Source organism: Neopsephotus bourkii, unplaced genomic scaffold (genome assembly GCF_033783945.1).
Source record: "Neopsephotus bourkii isolate Nb327-2 ecotype Australia unplaced genomic scaffold, CSIRO-AGI_Nbou_v1 NB_962, whole genome shotgun sequence".
Classification (NCBI taxonomy): domain Eukaryota; kingdom Metazoa; phylum Chordata; class Aves; order Psittaciformes; family Psittacidae; genus Neopsephotus; species Neopsephotus bourkii.
In genome coordinates this window covers 6,622,495-6,643,212 of record NW_026901456.1, presented here as the reverse complement: position 1 = coordinate 6,643,212, position 20,718 = coordinate 6,622,495, and the positions used below count along the sequence as shown (strand labels likewise).

The following is a 20,718-nucleotide window of genomic DNA, read 5'->3' as shown; positions in this document are numbered from 1 at the left end:
TGCTCTAGGTCAGCAACATGTCACCAAGCTCAGTAAAGCTGACCTTATGTCAGAGGTGAAGCTGGCCTAGGTTTTAGAAGGTGCTTACACACATTTCAAATGTTAAAACTGAATATAGCAGTGTCCAGTCTGGATAAAAACTTAAAATAGAATAGAATACTTTCTTTCCAGGAGTAGGTAGGACCAAATGCTCAATAGGAAATATGTTCGTGAAAGTAAACCATTATGTGGAGCTGGAAATGGGAGTATTCCATGTATGGAACAGGGATCCTGAAAAACCTCATGAAAACTAAAAATAACAGTAGATGGTGTGCACTATTTACTGCGGCTCACCATCTGTCTTTTCTTTCTTCTTCTGAGAAGCAATAGCAGGCCCAACAAAAAGAAAAGCCTAATAGAATCTGGTATTTTCAGAGTATTTGCCTGTAAAACAAATACACAAAACCCCCTTAGTGCAAACCCATAAATTATTGCCAGAAGCTGTTACACATACTTGTTTTTAAGGAGATTCTGTATGTAAGCAAATTCAGTGGAAATGACTGGCCACTTGGAATATGCCAACCAAACAATAGAGGCAGTGGTCATTGGCTTCAAAACATACCGATAAGCTTTGCAATGCTAATAGTTAATACTCAAAGCAGGAAATACTCGCTTGATCAAATGTCCACTGTCAGGACTGAGACAAAGTATCAGTTAGCACTCTCTCCCATTTGACTTCACCCCTGAAACTGACACTGAACTACACAGGGGAAAAACGGGATATAGCCAAAGCCTCTGCCCACTCAGGGCTTGGCAGGTCAGGACTTCAGGGCACGATTTCCATTGCTCCAGCTGCTTTCATAGAATCATAAGAATGTTTTGGTTTGGAAGGGACCTGTAAAGCTCATCCAGTTCCAACCCCCTGCCACTGGCAGGGACACCTTCCACTAGACCAGGTCACTCAAGGTCCCATCCAACCTGGCCTTGAACACTGCCAGGGATGGCACATTCATACCTTTTCTTTCATCAATTCTCATGGGATTTTTCGCTCTTTTCATGGGATAAATGTTTTGTGTAAACCCCACAGAGTGAGTTGGAGCCTGTTGTGTTCAGCATGCACGCTCTCAGGACGTTCACCATGCTGCACCATATCGGACATCTTCACACCACACACTACACACAGCATGAGGTGCCCCCACAGCCACCACAAGGCTCAGCGGCCGCATAGCGCAGAGGGACCCACTGCCTGCACACTAAAATGTCGAATTCCCATTAACACCTCAGTGGGGTACATAAATAAGGTGAGGCACATAAATAAGAGGTACATAAAAAGCACTTTTGCAGACACCACTGCAGGTCTCGGGGAGAGGAAAAGGGCTAAGGCTGCCGCACCGGCTGGGACTACACCTCCCGGGGTGCACCGCGGCCGCCGCCCTGTCCCCATGGCAACGGCGACGCGGCTGCCCGGCGATGAGGCCGGTAATGGCGGCGGTGCGGGCAATGCCCGGGTGGGCTAGGGCCGGGTGGAAAAAGATGGAGGTTTCATGAGAGGGGACGGCGGGATGTCCTGCCTTGGGGTGCGCAGTAGCAAGGGGCTGCTCCCTCGCTCTGGACAGAGAGAGCAGAAGAGGACGTTGTCAGGCTGGGTGGCAAGGTGTGGGGCAACTCGAAGTGGCTGTCAGAGCCTAGGGGTGGGTGTTGAGGTGCTGTGTTGGCTGTTAGGGTAGGGTGCTGACTTTGAAGCCTCTGAGGTGACTGGGGAGAGTGGGGTGGCGGTGGGACCTCACCAGCTCCATGGGAGCCCTGCACTGTGAAGTTTGGTGGGGGTGCTGTTGGTTGCATGGAGCACACCGGGGTGCTGCCTGTGGCCCTTGGAGGAGCCCAGTGGTAGGTATGGGGGCCCAGGATACACCCTCACCCTTCCTGCCTGAGCAGCTGGGCTCTGGCCCCGTTTTGATTCCCGTGGAGCTCAGGGGTCAGCTGTGAGGCAGAGCAGGCTGCTGCACCATGCTCCTCTGGGAAGTCAGTGTTCTCCCACCTGGATTTACTTACTTAGGTTTTGTACACAGGCTACAATTAATTCTTCCCCACGACAGTTCTGCAGTTTCTAAATGCTTGACATTACATTTTCATCTCTGACAGGTAGATTAGACCCTAATTATTTTTGTTTGCATCTCTTCCTCCAACATGCATTCTCCTACTGTTTGTCCATTTTAGTTGCCCTTCAGCTACTGCTTCCCCCCGCCCTTAATTTCCGTAGTAACCTCTCATTTAATTTTTCTTCTTTCTCGTCCTTCACCTTTTGTTTTTCTGTCTTCTCCATTTCCATTTTATTTTCTTCTCAACATCTGCTCTTCAAGCTGGATAGTGAGATTCAGCCCATGCTTCTCACCAAAACAAATTAAAGCAGTAGTTCTAAGTTTAATTTAAGCTAATTTGATTTAAAGACAATTTGGCCAGAAAGTGTTGACAGTGCCAAATCAAATTTAAACAGAAATACAAATCTATGCACCAAGATGGCCTTTGCCTAGTCCTCATCTTTAAATATGAGTTCTCATCTCTTAAGAGATTATTGCACTGGCTCACATTTAGCAGGAACCCTGGGCATTCCTTAGTCTTCCACAGGGAAATGTTATTCATGTAAAGGACTGAAGAGTAATGAAACCATTTTAATTCAACTTAGAACATTTTGTGAGATCCTAAATTACCCTTTTTAATCTTCTTTGGGAGTTATGTGATTCCCCTCTCCCCTTTAGAAATTAATTAAAAATCAAATGCCACCACAAAACAAAAATGCCAACAAAGGATTTAGTATGTTCTAAAAATGCCTTCTCATTTTTTTAGTAAAGGCTACTTGTTAAAATTCATCTGAACTAAAATATCATTTTAATCTCCCTCAGATTTCTTTTAGATAATTGCTATGCCCCTTTCACACAGCACCGCAGCCCCCCATATAGACAACTTATCCCAGTACTGAGTAGAATTATGCATCTATAAAGCTCTGATCTCAGTAGTGGTCTAAATAGTCTTCATGTGATATTAAGAAAATGAAGCAGGTTGTATCATATCCCAAGAAATAATTTTTACCAGAACCACAGTGCTTAAACAATGCTGCCAGGAGTATGAACTAATCTGTTCTCCTACTCTCCAGCTGCTTCAGTAGAGAAAAAAATTGAGGTGTGGCAGGTATTAACAAAGATATAGAAAATTAGTCAGCATTCTGTATTTTATGCTAAATATATGATTTTAAAAGCCAAACACTTAGGAGAGTTCATTTTGTTTGAAAATTGGGCTTTTGAGGGAAGACAATTCCAGAGGAAGCAACAGTGTTACTTCAAACTCAGTCAAACAAAATGAGATCATCATCTCATCAGAGAGGCACATTTCTGACAACAGCAGTGCATTACAGGTGATATTTTTCCAAGCTGTATGAGTGCGTAGACATGGAGATAAGTGTCTTGCTGCATTTTCAAAAGCGAACGTGTTAAGTACATTTAGGCTGTGAAGAAATTGTTTTCATTTAAAATACACTCTGAAATCCTCTCTAATGTTTCTTCTGAAATTGTGCAGAGACATTTTGACTACATTGTGAGCTTTTATGTGCAAGCCTTTTTTTTTCACAATCTGAGAATAAGTAAAATAAAATACTAACCAAAAATTTAAGAAAACCTTTATTTCAAGCCTCGAAGTCATATGATCTGTTGTACAGCTTTAGGTGCTGCTATATCCTCTACTTGTAATGGTAATATAGCAGCTAAGATTTGATTTTATTTGATTTGATTTGGTTTGTTTTATGCTAATTTTGTTATTTGATTTGTGATCTAATTATTGAAAAATATGACTGATACTTTTATGACATGACTGGAAGGCTAAAAATATCATAAAAACACAGTTAGAAATGTCCATGTTTTAGAGACTTGAACAATTCTTTTTTAATTTAGAAAAGCACTTTGTAGATATTAAGCATAAATACAATTAAGCTGCTTTTAAATTACATTAATCCTGGAGAAAATGTGTACATTACAGGAAACAAACAATGGTATCTGTTTCTATTTAAACAGAAGTAAATCTTTAGAAAATGCATGCCAGTTTCATGGGAAATTCTGAACACAAGCTAGTATATTTCATATTGCAGTTCATCCTAGAAACAAACTCACCCACTTCCTGCAGACCACACAATTATTTTATGGGTTAAAGAATAATGTCTGGATTTTTTTAAAGGTAATTCAGTGTTTCTTAGCATAATTTAATATAGTTCAACCCTGTTTAGTATTTTTATGTTAACTGCAAACAACTCAGTGTCCTTCTGATATCTGATAGGTTATGGAGGTCCACTTTTAAGTCTTCTACTATTACACAGTGGTGAACTCAGATGATTGTTTCTTCCATATTATAGTGACAGAAGATAAGAAGTCAGAACCTGGCACAAAGCAGGGATACTATAGATTCCCCAAAGCCCAGAAGTATTAGAAGCAGAAGCTGTAACAGAGGTAACAATTGTAAGCAACACAGTAGAGAATACAGAAGTGTGAATACAGAAGTGAAAATTCTCACATTGACTATTCTGAAGGCTTTGCCAGTGATGTGCTCTGAAACACCCAGAAGCAGCAAACATTTAGAAATATCAGGAACTGAAGAGAAGAAAACAGAGGAAAAGAAAAAAAAGGAAAAGGAAAAGAGGAAGAAAGGACACTGTATCTTCCCTCAAGATGGTAAAAAAGGTACTTTGTTATCTGTTAGTAGAAAATGAGACTCTTGAGAAGTACAGTTGTTCCCTTTCTTTGGCATTTTTTTTCAGTAACTAGGTAGACAGGGGAAACAGTTTTCCAGTGAAGTAACAAATTATGTTTCAAACACTAGGAAGGGGAGGGAAGAGAGATAGAGGTTCCTCATTGTATTATCCCACAGTACTCATGATCCAAGAGAGGATAATCACCAGAGATGTAGGAGCACCTTTACAAACCTAATCTGAGGACTTGGAAACTCTCACACATTTCCTGGAATTTCTGGTTTTGGCCATGCATCACATGATGAGTCTGAAAAAGCCCTTCCTGAGGGAAGTTGCTCAAAAATTATATGTCTGCATAAAAGTGTCAATTTTGACCAAAAAAAAGTGCTATGTTTTGGCCAGCGTAGTCGTGGTGTATATAGTAAAATTAAGTCTGTGTTTCAGTGGCATGACCATATTACACAAAAATAATACTTTTAAATAAATGTTAACAGTAAATAATCTTTTTCATGTCTGCATATTTTCATATCTACACCCATGCTTTCTTAAATCCCAGCATTACATGTCAAAAAATGACCCTTTTCCTGCTGAGCTTCAAAATTTCATCTAGATCTACCAAATCTGTAAGATACAAATCAACCAAAAAAAAGAGAGAGAACAACTGATTACCTCTTCTATCATCTGAGTTACATGCTGCTATCAAGAAGTCATATTGGCATAAAACTAGCAGACCAGAAAGAATAGTCACATTTTTTCAAATCAATTTAGCAGAAGAATCATTATTAGCTACTACCTGTGTTGGATATTGTAAGTGGTATTTTTTGCTTGTTCACAGCTATTTGAAATGATCAGTTTCCCAGGAACACGATTATAACTTACATTTTCACCCTGTATAGCCATGTATAGTTTTTAGAGTATTTTTGTCAGCTTTTGCAGGAAGGTATTTTCCCATTTCTTTTACATCATTGTGTTCCATTCTGGAAAAAAATAAAATAGTAATGTAATGGTTGTTCTGATTTTCTTTACGGAGAGGGTTGTGAGGCACAGGAACAGGCTGCCCAAAAAGTTGTGAATGCTCCATCCCTGACAGTGTTTAAGGCCAGGCTGGATGGGGTTTGGAGCAACCTGCTCTAGTGGAAGGTGTCCCTGCCCAGAAAGCCAACCATATCCTGGGCTGCATCAAAAGGAGCATGACCAGCAGGTCGAAGGAGGTGATCCTGCCCCTTTATTCTGCTCTCGTGAGACCTCACTTGGAGTACTGTGTACAGTTCTGGTGTCCTCAACATAAAAAGGACATGGAACTGCTGAAATAAGTCCAGAGGAGGGCCACGAGGATGATCAGGGGACTGGAGCACCTCCCGTATGAAGACGGGCTGAGAAAGTTGGGGCTCTTCAGCCTGGAGAAGAGAAGGCTGCGTGGAGACCTCATAGCAGCCTTCCAGTATCTGAAGGGGGCCAATAGGGATGCTGGGGATGGACTCTTCATTAGGGACTGTAGTGACAGGATAAGGGGTAATGGGTTAAAACTTAAACAGGGGAAATTTAGATTGGATATAAGGAGGAAATTCTTTCCTGTTAGGGTGGTGAGGCACTGGAATAGGTTGCCCAGGGAGGTTGTGAATGCTCCATCCCTGGCAGTGTTCAAGGCCAGGTTGGATGAGGCCTTGGGTGATATGGTTTAGAGTGAAGTGTCCCTGCCCATGGCAGGGGGGTTGGAACTGGATGATCTTAAGGTCCTTTCCAATCCCAACTATTCTGTGATTCTGTGATTGGAACTGGATGATCTTAAGGTCCTTTCCAAGCCAAACTGTTCTATGATTCTATGTCAGTCTTTCTGCAGTGGAATCATATTACAGAGAACACATGAGTGTGATCCTGCGTACTTTCCATTTGCTTTGGTTTTTACTTCTGATGAGTTTTTTCACAGCACTGGTTAATGTGTTCACTGCAGAAGGTCTTGAATGTGTTCGACCTCAACTGGCTGCTACAGTTTCTTCTCTGTTTACTTGAATCTTCACAATCATAGAATCATAGAATAATTAGGGTTGGAAAGGACCTTAAGATCATCTAGTTCCAATCCCCTGCTATGGGCAGGGACACCTCAAACTAGACCATGTCACCCAAGGCCCTGTCCACCCTGGCCTTGAACACTGCTAGGGATGGAGCTGTGCCTGAGATTGCCCAACAGGGCAACAGTCCTTCTTAATCTAGTTAAAACATATGTAAAAAAAATTAGAGCTCTGACCAAGTCACAATCTCTCCTCCTTTTGAGTGCTAATCTAATTCTTTCTATCCTATCATTCTGCTATCACGTTGAATTTGGTAGTCTCTTCTCCCTACATGGTTCTGTATGAGTGAGGTCCTACCAGCTTGCCTTCTTTCCTTCCTCCTGCTTTCTCTTCTCCACCAGGAGGACCATCAGAACAAAGACCATCTGATTTGTATCCTGAAACAGTGGAGTGTATCAGGTATTTCAGGAATAATAGCAGAGGACTCAGAGAACTGTATACATCACCCCCTTCATTCTTTCCTCTAACTTTCTGCCTTGCACATCACGCACCTAGGCATGGGCCTGACTCCAGGCGCTGCTTCAGGAAAGGGAGGAGCAGAGCTGGGCTGAAGCTGTGGAATGCTGGGGAAGCTCCTGCCCTCAGGGAAGGAGGGAGAGAGCAGTGGGTTCTGCTGCTGCAGGGAATAGCCCATTCCCCTGCTGAAGCCACTGTCTTTCCAGATAATGCTTGCTATAGCTTTCTTCTATTCTGGCATATGTTGTGGGAGCAGAAAGGCCACGGCTGCCCTAAGCAGCATCCTTCTTTACTTTTCCTACCACTGATTCGATGTTGCTTCCCATCTGCAATGGGGTGTTCTGGTTGGGGCCTGCTCCTGTAAGAGTTTGTGTGCAAAACACCCATTAGATTCAACAGAAGTGCTTGAAAAGATCTGTCCTTTCCCTCTGGTGTTTTTTAGGTTAGTACCTTGCCTATTTTATCCATAAAATATTATGTGATCTATAAATCGTTATAATAAACCTCTAGCAAAATGCTGCCTGAAATGTCTTTAGAGCCATAGTGAAATTGAATATATGCCTGAAAAGGGGGAACACACTCAGATTTACAGTCTTGACCATTTTCAAATCCTAATTATATTTCAGGAAAGGGAAATGAGTGTAATTCACTCAGAATGCTGGTCATAAAGAAGGGCAAATGGCAGTAATACACTTAGAATGCTAGCCCATATAGATCTCTTTCAATTGGTCTATCGAAACAGTGTACACAGCTACATAACTGTTCTATACTAATAAGCAGCCATGGTTTAAAAACATAGTTCACAGTTGACTTGAGAATTCTAGAAAGCTGTTTAAAAATCCTAGCTGCAGAGAAATTTCACCATGTGCTGTTGTGATCACCTTGGTTTTTAAGATCTTGCATTACTATGTTGAGGGTTTTTCTGCCACATCTTTCCTGGTTTGAGCTGTAATAGTTATTTTTTTTCCTAGTTACCAGCTGGGTTCAAACCACGACACATATCTATGTGTCCCCCTGTTGGGAATCAGTTTCCAGATCATGCCTACAGTGAGCTGCATGATTTACAGAGAGAAAAGTTATTTCCATTGACACTGCAGTAATGTGTTAATGTAAACATACTTTACTAAATTATTCCCAGAGTTTTAGTGCTGTTTGCCCTAGAAGACACTGCCTGTATAGTTACCCTTAGTAATGAAAAGTGGGTATGATGGCTGTTTAGGATGAAAATGGCTTCAAAGAATGAAAGGAGGGAACCTTGACCTCCTATTGATCTAGTGCAGAAAAATAACTGCACGCACAGAGATATAAAATCTTTAATGGATTTATCTGTGAAATACTTGAATATTGGAGTCTTAGTATAGATCTTGGGCTTTTTGTCAAATACGCAGTTAAGCTTGGATGAGCAGTATATGCACTTACGTGAGCAGTAAAGACACACGGTGATTTTGCTATCTGAAATGATTGCTATATATCAATGCCAGTTTACTTTGGTCTGAATGCAGGAGGACCAAAATTGCCAGCTGAGAAGATACCACATCAAAATGCTTCATCTTTAAGCCTGCAGAGTAGTATGATTTCCCGGAAAGAAACCACGGTGGCTCAGCGAATATCGTCAGCAAAAGTTCACAAAATTAAAGAGCTGAAGAATGAAATATTTGACTTACAATGCAAATTAGAAGCATCAAGCTTAGAAAACCACATTTTGAAAGAGCTTCAGTATCGACACTTGAAAGAAATAGATAGATATGAAAATTTAGGATGTAGCTTGCAGGATCTCTTAGCAAGTCATTATAATGAGGTGAGAACTTTAAGGAAAAGCCTGAGGATGTCTCAGGAGGACGAGCGAAATTCATCCAGGAAGCTCAGAGAAGTTGAAGCATCGCTGGTAAAAGCTAAAGGTGCTTTGCAGACCTTACATACACTTTCAGGAGACAAAACTCTTGCAGAGAGAGAGGAACTTGATCACAGATTGTCAGTCCTTACAGAAAAAATTGAAGTGAATGATAAGAGAATACAGGTAATATCTGCATAGCATTGTATTTATGGAACAATAATAGGAAAGTTTTTTTGTGCAAGAATAGTGGAGTTTTTAGCTGCTGCTTGTCACATTAATGATTCTGATACAGCCCTGTAACATCGAACATTCCTTTTAATCCAGTGCAGTCCTGAATATAAGATACTAAAAATGGCAGTAGTGCCCCCTTCCAGTATTTTAAAATCTGGCAGAAATGTATAAGTAGGTTGAGTTTGGCAATAAAGATATTTTAGGAATTATTTTAACTTGTATGCCTTAACCCTGTTAGGTGAGAAGCATAGCTTATGAAGGGCAGTCTTCAGCAGTGTCTACTCTGCTCCCTGCAAGCAGCATGGGGTATCCACGCTTGCTTGGGCCTCTGAGTCACAACAGGACAGACCCTAATTTACCTTGGCAAAGCACAGGGTTAGTCATACATGGAGACCACCAGGATGCCACAAAAAGGGAAGAATACAGTTTTTAATACAAAACTGGAAGAGTGAAATTTCTATTTCATTAATTTCTCTATTCCTTAGGATATATTATATATAGAATCAGTAAAAAGCCAGGTAATCTTAGAGGTGTTTCACCATCTGAACAGCTAGGGATGAAATACATTTATTACATGAAAGAAAATGAAAATGTGAACAGCTGAACTCAGGTGGGTTTTTGAAAACTTTTTCTATTCACAGAAGTCCTAGTGAGAAGCTATAAAAAGCATGCAGGGTGGGGTGTCCATATTACAGTTTTAGTAATTATAATTTCAGTGCAGGGCACTGGCTTCTAATGATAAAGTCCTTAATAAGGTACTCCATAAATTACCTAGTTTTCATTTACACTAAGCTTCCTTATGGTATTGAGGTTAGTAGATCTCAGTGTGAACAGACATGTTGTCTTAACATTTCTCAGTGATGACTGTATTCGTTAATCCACCAGATGGATAATGTAGAGCTGTATTTTTTATGTTTGAATGCCAAATATGCTTTTTTGTTGTTAATTAAAAATAGATTTTATACCAGGTTTTGCTCATTTTAAAAGTAATTTTTCAGATACTTCATAATTTCTTGCATTGTTCACCGTAGACTATAATTATTAGAAGCTTACTTTCTATTACATGATCATACTTATTTTTCAACTCTGCTAAGTACTGTAATTTTTAAGCAGTCACACTGAGCACATTCTTATATTAAAATACATAATTTTTTTTAAGATCCTGGAAAAGCAGCTGAAGTTGAACAATAGCAGCTTTAGTCGTCAGCTGGCAAATGAGAACAGAAAAGCTCTGGAAGCTGGGATAATTACAAAGACCTTGCAAATGGAAATTAACTCTCTTCACCAAAAAATTAAGGTATTTAAGCTTTTTAAGAGGTTTCTGCTCCTACAAGAAAATTCAAGTATTAAATGTTACCTATTCTTTTTTACTCTTTTATATTATTTAGTAATGGGATTTTTGTTTCCTAATTGAGTCTATAGTTTATGAAAAAAAGGTCAAATATCAAATGATGAAATTATTGTAGGGTCTCTTTGTCACAAGTTCAAAGTAAATCAATAAATATTCTAAACAGAGATGAATGCATTACAGTTTGAACAAATAAGCCACACCAATTTGCTACCATTTTGATATATCTGTGTCAATATATTTACCTACTAATTTAAAGTGAGCTCCCTTACAAAAACACTTTCAAATTAAAATTAGCCAAATGTTACAATCTGAAAAACTATAACAAAAAGTCATACATAAATGTTTCAATCGTTTGTTTAAATTCCAGCTTCGTTTTTAGGCAAATATTTTTGGGACAAGTATGTCCAGTTCAACACTTACTGTAATGTCTGTAAACCAAACATACAGAAAAACCTAAAAGTGACACTAAATAGAAGTAGAAACAAAACTGCCATGAATGGTATGTCATGAGTTGTAAACAAGAAAAAATAGTACAAATTCCAGAAAACACAAAAACCCTTCTGGCTTTTTAGTAATTTAAACTGTTAGTTACACAGTTAAAATACACTGTTTAATTTCTGTGTAAAGTGACTGATCCACCCATTGGCCCTGCTAGGGAGCATCCTCCTTCTAAATGGAATCATAATAAATGCGAAAGATGTTGTTATGGGGAGCTTTCCCAGACATTGTGAAGGGCAGAACCGGTGCCTCCTGAAGATTCATGCAGCTTTGTGTTTCTGTACAAGGGCATTCGCTGTTTATATCAGGTGCAGAAATGTTCCTCCTGTTAGTTGGCAGCAACAAGGCTGCCCAGCAGCAGAAGCTGTACAGTGCTTTTCCTGGACCTGCAGTGCTACTTGCCTGCCAGAGTCTGATCTCCTCCTATATGTGCAGATCCAGGAGACAGGAACAGTTACAGTCCCAAGAACACTAATGTAAAACTGTTCCAAAATGTAAGTTATTCGGAAGTACAGTTCACACTCTAGTGCTTCTCTAAAATCATAGAATCATAGAATAGTTAGGGTTGGAAAGGACCTTAAGATCATCAAGTTCCAACCCCCCTGCTATGGGCAGGGACACCTCACACTAAACCATATCACCCAAGGCCTCGTCCAACCTGGCCTTGAACACCGCCAGGGATGGAGCATTCGCAACGTCCCTGGGCAACCCATTCCAGTGCCTCACCACCCTAACAGGAAAGAATTTCCTCCTTATATCCAATCTAAACTTCCCTTCTTTAAGTTTGAACCCGTTACTCCTTATCCTGTTACTACAGTCCCTAATGAAGAGTCCCTCCTCACCTTCCCTATAGGCCCCCTTCAGATACTGGAAGGCTGCTATGAGGTCTCCACGCAGCCTTCTCTTCTCCAGGCTGAAGAGCCCCAACTTTCCCAGCCTGTCTTCATACACGAGGTGCTCCAGTCCCCTGATCATCCTCGTGGCCCTCCTCTGGACTTATTTCAGCAGTTCCATGTCCTTTTTGTGTTGAGGACACCAGAACTGTACACAGTACTCCAAGTGAGGTCTCACAAGAGCAGAGTAGAGGGGCAGGATCACCTCCTTCGACCTGCTGGTCACGCTCCTTTTGATGCAGCCCAGGATACGGTTGGCTTCCTGAGCTGCGAGCACACACTGAAGCCAGCTCATGTTCATTTTCTCATCGACCAGCACCCCCAAGTCCTTCTCCACAGGGCTGCTCTGAATCTCTTCTCTGCCCAACCTTTAGCTGTGCCTGGGATTGCTCCACACAGTTTTCTATATGTGTTCAGTTCTCCCAATATTCTATTCAGATTCAGAAACCTTCTATTGTTTTACTGCAAACAGACCATGCATGTTTTACTGCAAAAAGACCAGAGATACTTTTTAACCTTATTTCTCTGCCAGAACAGAGTTTTGGCTTCCACATTCATAGTTTTGGGCACCTGGTTAATTCAGAGCATTGAAGGTATTTAGACATGCTATCAAGACAACCTGTATCTCCAAACTAAGTGCAGCTCCTATTTTTCATGCTAAAACCCAATACAGTGAGAGTTACTGAAATCTCTCCTCTGTGTTTCAGACAAATTTCAGTAACGCAAGAGGACTCTTGCTAAATAAATGTTAAAAGTGTGCCTCTGAAGTTTATGTCATTTCCCAGGCAATATTTTATAAAACAGAACTGAGCACGTTCTAAGAGCACTGAGTAAAGAATTTTTATTAAAAGAAGGAAGTAAAGGCAAAAAAATTGCTTAGTCTGAAACGAACAGAACAACAAATGAAGAAATCATAGAAGACTTCATCTGCTGAACATGGTGTTATAAAAAAGATCACATAGGTGTACAGGTGTGTTCTTAGCTTTGAAAAGGAAGAATTTTGATTTGGCTCATGAAAGCAAAGGACAGATTCCTATTTATGTAAATGACGAAGTCACCACGCAGCCTGGCACAATGCAAAAACATTGACAGTTTTCTTCCAACATGGGAAAATTAAGTTGTTAACATGTAATTCTTAACGCATATTAGAAGTTTAATGGTGTTTATTTCTTCTTAGGAGAAAGATCGTCAACTTTTTATAAAAAATATCTATGCAAATCGGATGCCTAAAATCCCAAAAGACAAAAGTGATGCAGTACCTCATGGAAAAAGTACGTGTACATTCATTTTCCTTTTTTGGTTTAGTTGCGTGCTTAATTTGCTTTATAGCTTGGACATATGTTCCAAAATAAAAGCTAATATAGTACTTTTATATGGGCTAAAAATATTCTGTTACATATAATTTGTGCTTAGGTTTTTTGCTCATTTATTCTATGAATACAAATACATGACTTGTTTTTAATATTTAACCCAATTTTCATCATGAATAGTGTTTAGCATACATAATTTGAGTATACTAACAGTGACACTGAAGTAGTGCTGCTATTTTAAGTGCATATTTGCATCAAGAGCTGTTTGCCTGTTTGTTTTTTAACAAGGTGAAGCTATCAGTCCCCAGAGCTTTGGCAGACAGTTTCCTTCAGGCTGTTTCCTTTGACTTGGCCTGGAGAAGTGGCTACCCTGGACCTAGAATTCCTGCCACCTGGTTCACTAACTCAAAGCACCTCACAAACAACCCTTCTGTATCAAGTTCCTACTTTTAGTACAGGCTTTCAAAGTGCTTTCATGCCAGCAAAATTAATGGATTTAATAAGGTCTTTAAAAAATGTTTTCTCATCTTTAAAATCCTTACACCGTGTTACTTCTAGCATAGGTGCTTCAATGTCCATTATTGAAGCTCCAGCAACCTGCAATTTGTTGGAGTGTAAGGAGAGGAGGAATTTTCAGATACCAGGTTTAGGAGGTTTAATAGCCAGTGGGATGATCGTATGGTCAGCTTATCTGAGAGAAGAGAATGTTTATCCTTAGCAGCCCTTTGGGTTTATAGCATCAGTAAATTTAAATGGGCAATAACCCAGTTATTGTCCATCCTTTCGACTGTTTCTACAGAATTGGTGTTATTTAAGATGATACAGTCGAATGATAGAAAAGAATGATAGAAAGTTAATTCCATCAAGGAAGAGCGAGCTCTTTAGTAAAGAGTGTTGTTTTTTTACATGGGTGCTCAGTTACTGGAGAGAAATATCTATCATATACAGTCTTCCTTATCAAACATCCTAAGAGTGGGACTGCCCCTTGTGTGGGATTCAACTACTTAATTACAGGCATCCAGTGCCATTTGAGTGTTCTAGTACATTCTGCCTGGCCCTTAGTTGTTGTTCCAGAAGGACACAGGCGTCCCATCAGTCCTATGTATTATCAGCCAGCCTTATGTAGATATCCTGAATACTTGAGGGCATCTCAAATAGCATGAGGCGCCTGTGTTCAGACAAGTGGATCCCGTCCCTTGAACTGAGCAAGCAACAGCTAAAACCAGCCACAAATCATAGAAGTCAAGAACTTAGCTGCCTGTGTGCTCACTATATTCATCAGGGACAAAAATGTTGAAGGAGGCACTGATTAAGTACTTACAACTTTCTAATTATCATATTCTTTAGAAGTTGTATCTAGAATTTGTGTATTTTATACAGAAACTAATAAATAGATTTCGAGTACTTCCCCCACATTGAAAGTGATATTTGCCTCCTACTCAGGATCATAAACATTCTGTCAATACCCTGAAGGAGAGCTTCCTGCTCAACAAACTTACACCCTTAATTTTGGATTATGACCTGAACATGACTTCCTTGGGTTAAGCCTTCTTTAAAATACTGGTCAAATATTCCAGTGGAAGAAGGGATTGGAGCTTTCTTCGTATGGGTACAGAGGAGCATCTAGAACTTACATGGTAGCAAGCATATCTGCTGGAAATATTGCCCACAGAATTCTTCAAATTATGGTATTGGTACAAAATCTTACCATAGTTGCTTATGTCTTTCCCCTTCTTTGCCTTTGCAAATTTATTACTCTGCCTTAACCACAAGCGAAATGCAGGGAACAGCTTGGTAATTCAAGCTGTACAATTAAGAAACACAAATTCCTACTTCTCATTCCAAGTCAGACACAGATTTTATGAAGCTCTGAATTCCAGGTTTAGTTACACCCCAGAACCAGCTGTAATTTTTTGTCATTTTAGTAACCTATGGACTTGTACAGTATTGTCATTTAAATTACAGTACTTAACTCACTGTTTATGATTTAAGTTTCTTTTCTTTAAGCAAGATAACGGGGCTTAGCTGGAGAGAGACCTAATATTTTGCAATAAAAAGGTTCCAAGCAAAGTTATGTGATCTTTTGATATTTTTGCCCAATAAAGGTTTCATTCTCTATGAGTTAATGGAAACAGATGATTTAGAAATCTTAAACTGGAATTACTGACAATTTTTTTCCTTTCCACTATTGACTTGATTTTTCCTACAGCAGATTTAGAAAGAGCTACTTCTTCAAGTATTAATTATTCCAGTAATAATTTTTATTACTTCAAGTCATAAAAAATAATTATTTAAAGTAATACATTATTATTTTTATAGTAATTATTCAAGTAATTATTTTTATTCTGTTTGCAAAAATTTTCACCCAGATGGAAAGAAGAAATCATAGAATCATGCAGGGTTGCATTTTTTAACTCTCCTGATGAGTAGTTGAAGTTAGGCTGGCTTAGGTTATCAGAAAGCTCTGTGTACCTACATAAAATTGATTTATCGAATGAAGCCGTTCATTTAATGAGCTCTTAGTAAGAGCAGGTTGCTCAGTTGTGGGAAGGTCACACCAGCTGATCTAGAGGTACAGCTCCCCCTAGTTCTGAATCTCAGGAACTCTCCGCTGATCTCTGCTGAAGCAGCTGGTAACTGCTTGCTGGTTGCCTTTCCAAAGGGAAAACTAAAGTCCTCCACAACATCGGAGCCGTATCTTCAAGAGTAATCCTCAACAGCCGTTTTACCACCAAACCTTTGAAAACCATCGTTTTTACAACGTGTCCTCCTCTGATTTCAGAGATCAAAACTGAGAACAAGGTCAAATGGCAAGAGAGGCAAGATCACATTTTTGCTGCTGTGCCAGTAACTTTCTCAGCTACTGTACTTATGTCAAAACTATTCTAAAAATAGAACAAAAGCAGAACATACCTTCCCCATCCCATCTCCATTCAGCTACTTCTTTTAAATGTCTCAGTCACTCCTTTTGTATCCCTTTTCAAAGACCATAGATATTTCAGTGTTAAGCATTCCCTCTGGAGAATTTGGTTCCATTAACTTGAGAAAGGTGAGTTAACAAACCACAAGGCATCGAAGCAAGCATGTTTATTATACTCTTTTAAGATACAAATTTAGGAACCTGAAAGGTGAGGCCTTATACCAGATCTCTTAAACTTTCATTGGAATGTTACCATGGGTTCTAGGACATAGATGCATTTGTCTGACTTAGCATGTTCTATCTGAACAGGACTTTGTAGATCTAAAACTAAAGTATATTTATGATGGACAAATGAAAACCCTCAAAAGTCCAGGTATGTGTTCCAGTTTGAGCATTTATAGATCAGGCAAAACAAAGAATTACTTTCTTAAAGGGCATTAAGACATGCAGCACAAAAATGTTTAAATCCTAGGCCACATACCAGTATTATCAGTCATCAAAGAGTTCTTTTGTTTATATCTACAATATAATTCCAGAAACTACTGTATTACTAATGATTGTCCTTTTCAATAGGCTTCAGTATACACAGATCAGTACAAGTAGATAAAGACATTTTTAGACCACTGCTGCTGTCAGAGTACGAAGCTCAGGAAACAGAAAGCAGCCCTCTTCAGCTAACAAAGGTATGAATGATCTGGATCCAATCTCGTGTTTAAACTCTCAGCTAAGCTGTTTGTTACTCCATACGTTTCAGTAATATGCCTGAATCGCCTCATCCATCTTTTTTTCTAGGATGTGGATTTTGTGTAAATGTAATTATATTAAACATATAGCACAAGGTAATGATACAAAATAAGAATATGATAGTAATAGAAATTACAACTTTTTATAAGTATGGCATGATTGTGTACTTTTGAGAGTCACTAAACAAGTATTCCCTTATTATTTTTACCTTTAATTGCCAATTGTAGGAGGAAACATCTCCAGAAGATAAAAGTAAAAAAGCTGAAGTAAATGAAGTATACCCAGATGCTCAATGTAGAACAGAAAAACAATCAACCAAGAAAATACCAGAGCCAGAAGCTTTTAATAGGACACATAGAGGTATATTTTATCATTTTTCTCAGAAACTCATTTGATCTCTTCAAAGGATGAATGAACCAATGGTATTGGTAGGTTACTTGGGTCTAACAGCCATTAGCTGATATCTGACTGACAGGAGCTAGTTCAACAGAATAACATGAAATGTCAGTGAAATCCGGGTGCTGGTGGTGCTGCCCTGACAGCAGAGCGGCTGCATAGCATAAGACATCTTCATATTCCTGTACTACTTGGGTTGCGCAGAGAAGCTGTGGCTGCCCCATCCCTGGCAGTGCTCAAGGTCAGGTTGGATGGGGCTTGGAGCAACCTCGTGTAGTGGAAGGTGTCCCTGCCCATGGCAGAGGGATAGAACCAGCAGATCTTTAAGATCCCTTCCAAACCAAACCATTCTATGATTCTAAATGCAGTTGTTAGTCACAGGGTAAAAAGTCAGTGCTTTATTGGTAAAAGTACAACTTAGTTATTAGTTTCTTAATTCCACACTGATCAAATACAGAACTCAAATTTTTGGTTGTGAATCTTCATCATAGCTGATGTCAACATGTATTTCTGGCTCAGGAACTATTGCTGAAAAGGAAAAGACTTCTTCCAGGGCTAGGAGTATCTCCTCATTGCAGTGCATAAATAGATTTTATGTAATCCTTAGCCATTGACTGTGTTCTCATATAAAACTTGCGTGCAAGGGACTCATCTACAAACACCTTTATTCTGACAGAATTCTGTAGAAGAAAGGAGCCAGCGCATCTATTCCTTTACCTGATTTTTTCCTTCTAAAAATACTCATGTTACTTTCATTACAGTAAGGCTTGTAGAAATAACTGAGATCTGAATGCCATCATGCACTTATGGTAGGAGACATTACATGACCTAAAGGTCACGCAGTTACAAAGGTGAAACAGGTTGTTGAGGTCACTTACTAGATCAGTAACAGAGCTGGGAATCTGGAATGCATTAACCCCTGTGGTTTGTACTCTGTCTTCAGTTGCAGCCTTCCAAGACCCCACCAGATAACCCTCGTCACCATTGTCTTTGAAAACCCCCTTACAGAAAACACCCGTCTTCTGGTTCTGCGTGTGAATGTCTCTCCTTACTGTCTGCTGGACCCTTCCAGTTTTCACTCACTGCCAGTATTAGATTATTTAGCCATTTTAGCTATTGCAACTCTATACACTTCTCCTTTAACCTCAGTCTAGAGGTACTCTTTGAGTCTCTCCAAAGCACAGAACCTATTAGAATTTGTCCCCTGCAGCCAACAAATGTATTTGCTGTAGGCATTCAGTACACACATACCTTTTCCTACTAGAAAGTGAAGCCAACTCATTTGTAGATGAGAGTTGCCATATATCCTGCTCCATGCAACAAGCAACTGTGTTGACAGTTAAGGGAAAGAAAACCATAAATGTATTGAAGTTACATTTAAAAGCAAGAAAATTACAAGTAAGGAGTTCAGATCTCATGTGGTCTCTTGCATTGATCTCTTGTAAAATCTCTTGCATTGCGCATGACTTTTCTGGACCTATACTTAGCCATTACTGATCATGTTTGCATGACAATTCATATAATAAAATTGAACATAATAAAAAAGAGAAACATATTTACCTGGATTTAATGGCATAGTAATCTTGTTTAAATCTTGCCACATCCTGTTATATTTATTAGTAAACAGCACTGTCATAGTCCTCAAGACTGAAATACCATTAACAACTTAAGCAATAAGGAAGTGAAACTTAAGAAATAAGGAAGTGAAGTTTTCATTAATGCTTCATGACTCTTTATGTTCCTAGGAAACTTACTCTAAACACCTCGTATTTCATTTTAGACTATTTACAGGAGGGCAGACTACTGATGGAAGAACACATTTGTTTGGAATTTATGAAAAAAGAAAAAGAGACAGATTTGCTTAAACAGGAGCTGAAAGAAGTGATGAAAACTGAACAAACTCCTCTAAGTGACAGTATGAAGGAGAACAATCAAGAGGAAGTTGCAGTGGAAGAATATGAGAAAGAAGAAAACAAGCCAGACGAAGAGCTAAGTAACAGTGAGCAGCCAGAGAGTATCCGTGTGATTTCAGGTCCAAGAAACAAAACAACCATTAGGCTGAACAAAAAATACATATTCTCAGAAGCCACTGAGAATTTGCATCGTGGGCTTTTTACATCAGGTACAAGATCAAAACACAGCAGGCACTGCCAGTACAGGCAGGACTGCAGTGGAACAGCTGAATCAAAAGTGAAAAATGCCTTTGGGCTGTATGAACCATCTCCTGGTAAAGGCACCCAAAGAAGGCAGAAGGACAGTTCCACTGAAGCAGAAGCTGTGCTCATATGACATTTGTGGAAAGGAAACCATCTTAAGAAATTACTCTTTGGACCAGGCTTGTTTTGAATATACAACCCTTCCAGTTCTAACATGGGAAGAATGAAGAAGTGAAAGGATACAGGATTACATAAGCCAGATTTCAAACCACCATTACTAACTCATCACGTAAAGCATCTAACATCAGTCGTTATGAATAACCTCATGAGAATATACAAACTATTTTATTTGCTACTTAGTTACATACGTCAAGTAGAAATAGGGATCCTTAAAAACTTTTTTTAAAAGGCAATATTTTTACCTTCATTAAATGCATATTAAATCTTACAAATACTGGCAATGTCCCTCAGTGATTTTTCCATAATGGTAAGTCAAGTCAGTTGTCACAAAAGAGCACCTCTCCTATTCCTGGTCCATGTGCATGCGTGCACATGCGTATTCATCTTACAGCCTAACATGCACACACATTTTTACCTGTCACCAGGAGTCCAAGTTAGCCCTCGTTTTGCAGCTTTCAGGTTTTTGCATTCTCTCTGCAGTTTGAATTTTGAAGCTGATTATTCGTTAGGCAGCCAAAGTGACCAATCTGCTTTTGTAATGTTCATTGTTTGGCAAGTACCAACAATGCTGTAAAAGAAAGCAAGTTCTTATTTTCTTCACTCCTGAAATAGCTTCCAGAATTCACACACAACAAAAATAATTTGCTATTGCTGTGTTTTCACTACCCTCTGAAGCTTCATTCTTTTCCACTGTTGGAACTTACCAAAGCACTTTGCCTGGTAACTTCCACAGCTGACATCCAAAGATGAATGTGCAAGAGTAAACCATTGTTTTGGAGAAGTCAGGCATATCCAGTTCTCCAAAGCCTTTAAAAATGCTGTGTTTAAAGTTATGTAAGCAGGGATAGGAGGATTATGTTTTGTTCCTCACAGTAATTCATGAAGCTCTTGCTAAAATGTGAAGTTATGGAAAATTATGTGTATTCTATTAGCTTTGAAAGGCACTTAAAAAAACCCTTCAAACTGATACTG

The 20,718-nt window shown here is 39.4% G+C and overlaps 1 protein-coding gene across 6 annotated transcripts; it reads left to right on the top strand.

Annotated features, from left to right (window-relative positions):
• The first annotated feature begins 1,400 nt into the window (after window positions 1-1,400).
• LCA5L (lebercilin LCA5 like) lies at window positions 1,401-20,093 on the top strand. Of its 6 annotated transcripts, XM_061359178.1 has the most exons (8): window positions 3,880-4,700; window positions 5,265-5,515; window positions 8,736-9,250; window positions 10,458-10,595; window positions 13,218-13,311; window positions 16,844-16,953; window positions 17,242-17,374; window positions 19,191-20,093. In XM_061359178.1, exons 3-8 carry the CDS (start codon window positions 8,804-8,806, stop codon window positions 19,697-19,699), a joined length of 1,431 nt encoding a protein of 476 aa, XP_061215162.1. In that variant the 5' UTR covers window positions 3,880-4,700; window positions 5,265-5,515; window positions 8,736-8,803; the 3' UTR covers window positions 19,700-20,093. The 6 variants fall into 6 exon arrangements, 4 of the variants coding, with proteins under 4 accessions (XP_061215160.1, XP_061215163.1, XP_061215162.1 ...); XM_061359176.1 differs by lacking the exons at window positions 3,880-4,700; window positions 5,265-5,515 and adding an exon at window positions 1,408-1,458; XM_061359177.1 differs by having other exon boundaries at window positions 3,880-5,515.
• Window positions 20,094-20,718: the final 625 nt, after the last annotated feature.